At 40.0% G+C, this 10,622-nt stretch overlaps 1 protein-coding gene across 2 annotated transcripts; it reads right to left on the bottom strand.

Moving 5' to 3' along the window:
• Positions 1-5,175: 5,175 nt before the first annotated feature.
• On the bottom strand, positions 5,176-10,154 carry LOC118783300 (delta-like protein D). Of its 2 annotated transcripts, XM_036537105.1 has the most exons (11): positions 10,101-10,154; positions 9,618-9,917; positions 9,118-9,178; positions 8,779-9,036; positions 7,993-8,053; positions 7,530-7,660; positions 7,166-7,335; positions 6,458-6,674; positions 5,527-6,349; positions 5,308-5,413; positions 5,176-5,196 (listed from the first exon to the last, which is right to left on the bottom strand). In XM_036537105.1, the coding sequence occupies exons 1-11, from the start codon at positions 10,152-10,154 to the stop codon at positions 5,191-5,193; spliced, it is 2,187 nt and encodes a 728-aa protein (XP_036392998.1). In that variant the 3' UTR covers positions 5,176-5,190. The 2 variants fall into 2 exon arrangements, with proteins under 2 accessions (XP_036392998.1, XP_036392988.1); XM_036537095.1 differs by lacking the exon at positions 5,176-5,196 and having other exon boundaries at positions 5,299-5,413.
• Between the last annotated feature and the right edge of the window lie 468 nt (positions 10,155-10,622).

The raw sequence follows: 10,622 nt of genomic DNA on the forward strand, positions 1-10,622 counted from the left end.
GTGAGTTGTGATGTGTTTGAGAGCCCTCTGTTTGTTTTCTTGTATGGTCCATGCTGATGTAAGCAAGGTACCTGTAACTGCCAATAGATTTTTCTGTTATTGTATTGATTTTTAGGTTGACCTTATCCTTTCTAAATATCCAAGATGACAAATAGTCATACATGTGCTTAGAGTAGAATAGTGTCTGGCACTGCTGCTTGAGGCAAAGTATGTTTAGGGAAACCTATGCAGATCACGGAGACAGAACAAAATACTGTAAGAGGACTGTGAGGATTCCATTGTGGTTACTCTCCAAGTGCAACAGCTCCAGATCAAAAGCATCCCATTGGATCAGACTCCTAGGAAGGATTCAAAGCAACACCAAATTGTGTCTGGAGATGAACTATCAAATGACCGAAAAGCATCCAGTCTAAAACCACAAAATTATATTTCAGTTCAATTTTCTCCTCTTTAAACTGAATTTCAGTGACTGGAAAGATTGTGGATTGACACTTCATGGGGCTTCTTCAATGATTTTGATTTGTGCCTTCACACAGCATAGCACATTCTATATTTATTTGATAGTCTTCCTGTGAGGTAGCATTTTGATTGCACAAGTTAAATCCTTTTTGTCATAATTATGCAGTTATGTAACTTGTGCCATCATGGCTTGCTATCATTATAAATATATCAAAATAATAATTTAAATATTTTATAACCTTAAACTTAACTTAAACTCTCTTTCAAGTTGCTTTCTCCTGTATACTCCAGTCCAGTTGCTCTGAGCATAAATACATGTACAAACATATTGTACATTAATGTAGTAGCTGCACTCCTGCAGTTACTTCACATACACCAAATCACAAAACTCTCAACTAAAAACAGTTCTGTTTAGATGTCGCACTTGCTCAGAAATTATACCAGGGAATATAAAGATTTGAAGTAAATGGTGAGCCATAATGAAAACCCTGGATGTGAGCTGGCACCAGGGTGACAAAGGATAGAAACCCTTTGAATTCCAATCAAAGAGCACATTCTTTATTCCACAACCAGTGGCATATTGGCATTAATCACTAACCTTTGTTCGATTTTTGACACATAACTGAAAAAAGATAAAAAGATATTGGCCATCAGGTGCTGAGCAGTGAAAGAGGACTACACAGAATGAAGAAACAAAAGAACTGCTTTAGGCCTGTCTCCTGATATTTTCCAACTCAGCGAAAAGCCATTGTGTGGCTGAAAAAAGTTAAGTTAAAAGCTTAGCATGGTATGTGAAAACAACTGTCCTGCAGTAGTATAATACAGGCAAATACGTTTTGCTGTTTCCTATCTGAGCCACTTCGTTCTCTCTAGTTCAGGGGCACTGTTCACAGTAGCTGCTGGCTTCTGTCCACTTTGGAGCGAAGTAGAAAAGATTATCAAATGTTTGTGTTGCAAACAAAGTCTGTCCTTAGAAGATGCTACTGACTTTTTATGCCTGAAGTATCGAATATTTAAGTTTTTTTTTTATCTAAAACAGTTACCAGTGTCAAATGCAAACACATTATAGTCACAATTGTATATTTGGACTTTGTTTGGAAATATAACTTGATTCTACTTCAACCTAATTATACAATGAAAACTCTTGACATTAACAATATTTGCAGGATAAAATTTCTTGCATTCAAACTTTGCATGAAGCAAACTTTTGAACTTGGATGTTTGTATTGATAAACCTATGAGAAATATTAATTTTAATTGTAAATAAACTCCATTGATTATGACTTTTTAGATCCAGTATAATTCTGGCAATTGCCTTGATCATTTGATATATTGACTTTCAAGTGTGAATTTTTGTTTTCTAAAGACTGTTATGCTACATGTGCAAACAAATTAAGGCTAATTGTCATTCCTACATATAAGATTTTAGTATGCATCATCAGGTTCATTTAAAAGGCTAATGCCAGTAATTGTTCTATGGAAAAATAAACGCTAGGGAAAATGGTCTATACAAAATATTTATAAATGAGTTCTCCTGCTTACTACATGTTCACTCTCCTGTGTGAATTTTCAAGTGACATTTTCCTTTCTCCTAGAAGTGTTTGTGCTCTTGAAGCATCCAAATTATTATAATTAATTAATCTTTTTCATCTTTATGAAAAATGAGTAATAGTATGTTACTTTCTCCCACCCAGTCCTCATATTGTGCTCAGGAGAAGGATAAAAAAGTGTTAGAGTAAAAACAACAGGTGCTGATTGAAAACAGGTCTCATTTGTGAACATTTGCTTTTCTGCATCATTAAAATAGTCAGAGCATGATGTCGCTTCGCCCTGGTTATGACTGAACTCACTTGGGTCTCGGTACTGGGTTTTGCGAATCGTGTGCACCTGTTTGGCTATAGAGAGGTTGTTTATCATTTTAGTGGGTAATCTAATATCTTACGTACAATTGGATACATGTTCTGGCGGCAGCCTGCAGCCTACTGCATGGATAGAGATTGTTAGAACAGATCCCTCAACCATTGCAGAGTATCTGAGACCAGTCTTTGTGTGGAGACATCAGCAAAAAAGCTCACACATCCAGTTGTTCAAATTTCTCAGAGCCAAAAAAGAGCACATGGCAAGATGATGCCATGCTTTCAAAACAATGGACCACTTTTGTCATTTGTGCCTTGTTCCACAGGCTGCTTTAGGTACTATTAGCGCTACATTTTGTGATCATGGGAACAATGCTGCTTTTTTGTTGTTTATTTTTTAAAATATTATTTTACAGTATATGCATGTCAGATGTATTCCCCATAAATTGCTACAAATTATACCCCACCCACTGAGAAAAATATGTTTAATATGAGGCCAAAGCAACAGTGAAGGGCTTTGAATTACTGATCTTGTTTTGTAGTCCTGTTGCCTCTGGGTTGCCTCTCTGTTTAACTATGTTGTCTGTTGACTAATCTGTATGTCAGTGGCATGGAAGGAAAAGACAAGTATCTTTGCCTTTGCTACATGTACTGTCTCCACTTCCTTCCCATGAAGTAATAGGATCTACGAAGGTGAAAGAGATGAAAGAGGAGAATCTTATCTTCCCAGTTCAGTGTTTTTCATGTTTATTGATCTCATTCCTCCATGGTAATGCTGTTGACTTGGGTACCAAGCCTATGAAACCAGCCTGGTGGCAACAAGGGCAGGGCAGATGTCAGCTGTTGTCAACCCCTGTTGGACATGGCCATCAAACTGGTGGAAGGAGGGTGGGAGGGGTGTGTGTGTGTGTGTGTTTTGGGGGGGAGGATTATAAAGTTATATGTACTATTGACTAATAAGCAACACCATCGGTAGTGCTGAATAATAATGAGTGAGGTGCTTCAAAATAATGTTCATTGGTCTAAGACTTACTTTTTCATCAGAATGGTGAAATAACAAAGAAATTTCAATCTGTTCCATTAAAACACATGTACAATTGAGAAACTGAGAAAATGTGCCCCACATTTACACCATTAAATGGAAGCCCCATGCCAAGAACTTCTGGCATTGTGTTGTTCTTTCATGTCCTTTGATTCATCCCCAAGCCACACTCCAGACTTGTATGTGAGGCTTTTTTCCTGCTAGTCACCATCTGGACAGCTGCTGGTCAGTGTATTAATCAGAGTGGGTTTTCAGCTGTACTGATTCATCACAAGCAGGATAAACTCTTCCCAGATATATATTGTGCAGGAGCGGTGGCAACAACTGCATCTCCATTTATGGTCTATGCCAATGCTTTAAATCTGAAATGGTTTGGTGTGGGACATTCGGCTGTAGATCTGAAAAATTGAACAGGTGCCATCTGATGAGCAGGGCATTTCTGCCAGGGTTCTTGATTCCTTATGAGACTTTGCTATTGTTTGCTTATACAGTTAATACTTTCTTATGTGTGTCATCATTGAAAAGTTTTGTTTGCCATTGTTACTATGAGGAAGCTGATGCATGTACAACTGCATTACAGCAGTTAGTGCTCAGTTAGTGATATCTGAATTCAGACAGAATTAAAAATATTTAAAGATGTGATTTTGACATCACTGATGGGTTTAAAATTATTTCTTTACTAAAATTATCTGTTAAAAGCTCTCCAGGTTTGATTTTGAGAAAGGCAATAATAAACAGTCCCAAAGCCCAAACCAAATTTGTTTAGCTCTTTTCACCTCCAAATAACATGAAAGTGTTCCAAGTTTTAAACTAAATCAAAACTTTGATCCACCCACATCACAAATTGCAAACCCATTAATGTCAATTTAGGCTTTTTCTTTCTCAAAATTAACCTGCCATCATAGCCAGGGCTGTAATTTGCAATTATGGGGTGGGACAGTTCAGAAATCAAAGTAAGCCTATGCTTTCTTCCGCTTGTTCCAGAAAGACATAGTTACATCAATAGATTAGAGAAAGGATTTTAAAATTAAATGAGTTGGAAAGGCTACCCTGACTGAATGGGACTTCAGTTTATGCAAGTATGGTCTGTCCATATGAAATCCCTCTTAACAGATACAACACTTCAAGTGTACAATCAATATTATTTATTTGAAAAAATATTGTTTTTAACAAAACAGTAATGAAACAATTCCAGTAACAATTCTGTACAATCCTTCTTAAATACATCTGTTGAAAAAGTCACATAGATCTGAAGTGCCTTTTTACATATTTGCAAAATTGAACTTAAATTATGAAATTGAACTCCACAAAATACATTAATTCATAAACAAAACAAATTAAATTAAATAAAAAATACAAATTAAAAAGAAAACAAACCTTATTTTAACAAACCTTTAAGGGCAGTGTTTTCATCTCTGAACCAAAATCACAAGTTTGGCTCAAAGCACTTTGAAATGCGCACTACAGGTAGTGCAGACCTCTTTTAAATAGTGATCACGTCATAGGTTGTGTGTAAAATACATACTTTGAAAAGCAACATTCCATAGTGCTATGAGGTAAACTGTCCTTACAGGCAGTGCAACAAGACCATTACGCACGTTCCTGGAAAAAAACCTTGAGTGCGGGGCCAGTATGGCCCAACATCCACTGTTTGATGTAGTCACTGTGCTTACTTCAGGAGAGAACCAGCTCATTCTGAATATCAGTTTCAATGTCCTAATCCCAGAGCAGCAGCCACATGAGGGAAACCTTCCCTATGGTTTAAGCAGCATTCAACGGAGTAAAACCTCCCGTAGAGCAAACGAGCAACAGCTTCATCGTGGCACAGCTTCATCACACCTGCACAGGAGAAGGGAGTACATGCACTTAGCTTCAAAATGCTTTTTCCTGAAACGTTTACACATAAAATATCTTCAAAGCACAGTCACAGAAGCAGCATAATCAGCTCACCTCAGTTGCAATTATACATTCATCTTTCTCGTCAGATATGACATACACTGACTGGTATTTTGTGTCCTTGCACATCAGTTCTGGACATTTCTTTTCTGAAGCATCACTGTGAAGAGAAGGGAAAAATATAAGAGATCAGCTTTACAATAATGTCAGATTCCAATGAGTGGGCATCACATTGCTTTAGATGTTGAAAAGTGTGTTTTGAAAGGTATTTACCTCTTCAAACTTTTTCTGTGTTTCTCTTGTAGCTCACAGTCTACAGCTTCGCACTTTGCTTCATATTTGGACTCGATCTTTGATATGCCTCCTTCTGGCTCCTCCTTCAATAAGTCCTCATGCTTCAGCTCATGCACCAGATTGTAATCCACGGGAGAATAGCGGACTTTGTAGCCATTTTTTTCTCCACTGCCATTGTCACTGTGGAAGTCCACCTTCTTGTTAGTGTTCTTAATCGGGGCACCCCCTATAATGCTGACTGAGCTGTCCTTTTCCCGCTGGCAGTTGTTGGTAAGGTTGTTCATGGTTTCGCTCTCATTCTGGCTATCGGCTAACCCGCTCTGACGCTGCAACTTCACACGGAGGCAAACCACCAGCACTGCGCAGCAAGCCAACAACAGGAGCACCAGAATGATCCCAGAGCACACTGCCATCCAGGGGAAGGTGCTCTCACGTCCCTCCTGGTACTTCTTGGGGTCATTGTAGACTGGCTGGCCCTGGGACTGCTCGGGCAACAGGAACTGGCAGTTGCGACCCCCATAGCCTGGAACACAGGCGCAAATGTAATGGCCACTCCTCTCATGGCAGGTGGCCCCATTGTGACAGGGATTGTGCTCGCATTTGCTGACATGGGCACTGCAGTTCTTGCCAATGTATCCTGGAGGACAAGTGCAGGTGTAGTCATTGATCCCGTCCTGACAAGTGCCCCCGTTCTTGCAGGGGTTGATGGAGCATTCATCCAGGTTGTCTTCACAGTGCAGCCCTGAGAATCCTTCCAGACACTGGCACAGGTATGAGTTGACAAGATCCAAACACACAGCACCTGGGTTGAGAGGAAACATGATTTAATGTCCATTCTGACATGTCCTTGAGCTCCACTTAGGCATATATTTACACGGTCAATTTACAGTAAGACCCTAGCAGATCTTACCGTTTGAACACGGGCTGGAGGTGCAGTGATCAATCTTCTTCTCGCAGTTGAAGCCAGCATAGCCCAGGGGGCACTGGCAGTAGTATCCCCCATCAGGATTATCAGCACAGCGCCCACCATTAAAGCATGGGCCATCAGCACAGGACATAGCAGTTAGCTCGCAGTTTTTGCCATAGAAACCAGGGGGACAAGCACAAGTGTAAGTGTTTTCAAGATCCTGTGAGAACAAAAAACAGAACACACTTAGCACACCTAGCATCCTAATTTAAGTATTCTACCATTCACAAAAATAGGGTGAACAAGTCAGCCTTTGCAGGTAAATGGTGATGTTAACTTCTGAAATGGAATAAAACTAACTGTACAAACATGCATGTAAGAATCATCTATTCTAAAATAAGAGTCATCTAGTGCCACTGGGAAGATCAAAAATATATTTAAAATATACAGTATATGCAATACCATCTGTACTATATGGTGCTAAAAATGCAAATGACAGAATGGGACTAAAGTGGGCTTCAATATCTGACCATGAGCATGTACAACTTCAATAAGTCTTTCTTGTTTATTATTATAGTGTTCTTCAACAAGGATATATGTACATCCCATAACCATTTACTTCTTTTTGGCTAATTTTGCACTCCATGAGTTATCTGTTTTCACTGGTGAGAACATCAAATAGAAAATATTCATGAAACTAATGCTACTTACAGTACAGCTGCCTCCATTTCTGCAGGGGTTTTCAGAACATTCATTAACCTCAGTCTCGCAGCTGGCCCCAGTGAAGCCAGGCTTGCAGGAGCAGGTGTAGCTCCCCTGACCAGTGTTGGTACAAGTGGCTCCGTTCATGCACGGCTTGTGGTGTGTACAGTAATTGAGATCTGAAACATAAAATTCCACATGTGGGTCAGTCCCTTGTAATCCTAAAATGAATGACGCAGACATGGTCTAAATTTGAGAATAGGCAGCTAGGAGTTTTGAGATTACTTACCTTACATAGGTAGTAAGAAATAATCTTGTTATGAACTTGAAGAAAATGTGTTTTTATTGCTGGCACAGGACAAACGGGACTCACCCTGGTTGCAGAAGAGGCCACCCCAACCCTCCTGACAATTGCACTGCCAGGGCTGCTGGCAGGTTCCATGCAAGCATCCTGGGTAGCGGATGCAGTCATCACAGTAACGTCCTCTAAACCCCACTCTGCATCTGCCAAGGGGTTAAAACATTACCATGGGTGTGTCTGAATTTTTCTAACCTTGACATACTAGTAAAATTTTGTAAAAATTTGTAATAATGTAATTATGCAATGTAATTATGTGGCACCTGCCACATTAATGTATAACAGAATGTATAAAAAAACTGCAAACTAAGCAAACTCAAGAATCAAGACCACACATGGCTTTCATTATTAGAGAGAGATTACTTCACTGAGCTTCCATGGAAATCAGGCTTGACAATGGTAATGCTATTGATCTTTCTATTTTTGCAACACAGAGCCAGCAGAAAGTGATGCTCCACAGAAGAGCGGTCTCACTTACTTGCATTCACCAGGCTTGTCGCAAAACCCATGCTCATCATCACAGCCTGGGAGACAGATTGCTGCAAACATACAAGCACACATGAAAACCATGGGAATGTAAAACACTTGACCATATGTGTCTTCTTGTTTATATTTGCTTTCAGTGGAGCCTTATAAGTAAATCCTGATTTAAGTAAATCCTAATTTACTTCCAAGAGCTGGTGGCCCCATTAGCTATTACCAAGAAAATATGCTCTCCTTATCACCAGGGAAGAACTTTCAGCTTAATGCAGTTGCACGCAGACAAAAGAGTCACACACAAAAGCTCCTTTTTCTCCTCACTGTGGGTCAGAAGTCCTTTTTTCAGTCTGTGCACACAACTCCTCCCCTTAGTATCCCTGAGTTGGTGCAGATAAGAGTGGACAGCTGGTGTGTATGGTTGCAGTGCAGGACAGCTGCTCCATTGTCTACTCTCACTCAGCAGCTGCCCGATCCAACAATACCTCAACCAGTTGAACCAATCAGCACTAACCGCTCTCCAAAACCACCAATCAGACACTGAATTTAATCCATGGCACGCGCGTGATTATTCGGAAAACTCCTCCAATTTCAATAATTCGGTTAGTGAAGAGGAAAAATAAAGTTACTTGAAGCGGTCAGCCTTTATCATTTGATACTGTTTACGTTTTAAAGCATTTTCCCACGGCTTGCGATGTAAAATATACATACAAACAGCAACAGTTATCAATAAATAAATAAATCAAAGTGGTCGTGGAAACGGACTGGGTTAACATAATTTACTTACGTTCTGTGCAGTACTGTCCTTTCCATCCCGAATTGCAGACAATCTCGCCACGCTCTCCACAGGTGAAATGACCGAAGGCATCGTCTCGTGGACGGCAGAACACTGAACAGCCGTCGCCGTAGTAATGCTCATCACAGACAAAGCGGTAGGAGTATTTGAGCTCCGTTCTTCCCCCAGTGTGAAGGTCCTGGGACCATTCTTCTCCCACAGTGAGGTGTCTCTGAGTGGTCATACGACTTATCAGCCGTTCGGGGTTTTCTGCAATGATCAAAACAAATGTAATTTAACTGGAAAAGGTATATATATATATAATATAATATAAAAGCATCTCTGTCTTACCTGTTGAAAGATCATCTGCAGAATCGGTGTGAAGAGCTTCAATGATTAGAGAGAATGTCCCCTGTTTGAACAGAAAGGTGGTATGTTCAATAAACATGCCTTTGTTATACAGTGGGGAAAATTAAAAAAAAAAAACAATATTCAAAGCCAGCTCAAGTCTATAGCCTTTTAATATATAAAGGCAGACCGAGTAATCTATTGGAAGTCCGTTGTCATCGGCCTTTACGCTTAATTTCTCGAGTTTCATACCTACTCTATGCTGTAAAATGAAACGTTTCGGCAACCAGCTCCCAGGATGTGAAGTTTCCCACACTGAAGTTTTCCCGATAAAAAAACATTTGTTGCAAACGTTTAAATTAGACCGTCTACTTGCCAATGTTCCTCGGTTTGGCCCAAGCAAAGTATTTTTTCCATTTGCTCATGACTTCCGTGAATGTATAATCAAAACCATTAAAGCGTAACGGGAACAGCGTACGTCAGTACAATGCAAGAGTACTTACAGGCCATGTGAAACCGAAGGAGAATCTTATTGGATTGGTGAAAGAATTGTCCGATGTTGTTTCTGGAACCTGAAAAGAGTTGGACCCGAGCACTGGAGTAACCGTGCCGCCGTATGTGCATGGGGGCTCAGGAGACACATTAGCCTGGTAGTGTTTCAAACAGATTCGGAAAAATGTTTTACATTCACACTGCTGGAAGCCAGACGTTGTTCCTCCTCTGCAGCAGTTTGCATTGCCTAACACTCCTTTCTTGTTTAGGAACTCTTGCAGCTTCAACTCGAAAACGCCAGAACAAAAACCCTGTAGAGATAAGATGCATACATTTATGTAATTGTATGTCAACTGTAAGGTTTGAGCACACAAATGTAGACCAGTGTTGAATATCGCACATGACAGATGTTGTGGGTGTAAGTTAATACATTTACACTGCAAGCACCCAAGGTAAACATCTATTTTTAAAAGTGTGCGATACTGTTGCATTACCTGGTACATCAGTACACATAAGATAGAAACAGTCATAAACAACTGGCGTTCCATTTTGGTAAAAATCTTGAATAAATAGTTTAGAGTCTTCGTGCTAGGGCAACCTTTGTCCCAGCTCAACTAATATCCCTCAGCAGTCTCAGTCTTTCAGATCTTCCCTGCCTTCAGTTAGAAACCGAGAACTTTCTCCTTCCCTCAAAACGTCTTTACATTAGTTTCTCGCATAAACCACGCCGTCTCCGTCCTTGACAGATTAATGAGTATATGTAATCCCCAACGCTTGGTAGAGAAGGTGGTCAGCCGAAGTTTTGCAATAAAGTTCCTTGGCAAACGATAATTCCAAGCCCGCAATTAAAAGTATTGCAGTATGATTTGGAGTTGCAAAGATGAAGACACTCGATGTGTCTATGTTACTTTCGTCCTTGCTTGTTGACAGCAGCGATGTTACTGATCCAAATCACTTTCTCACTGCCCTTTTGACAGATTTCCACTCGACATGAAACTATGCGTGTGTGTGATGCA

This window comes from Megalops cyprinoides, chromosome 1 (assembly GCF_013368585.1).
Source record: "Megalops cyprinoides isolate fMegCyp1 chromosome 1, fMegCyp1.pri, whole genome shotgun sequence".
Classification (NCBI taxonomy): domain Eukaryota; kingdom Metazoa; phylum Chordata; class Actinopteri; order Elopiformes; family Megalopidae; genus Megalops; species Megalops cyprinoides.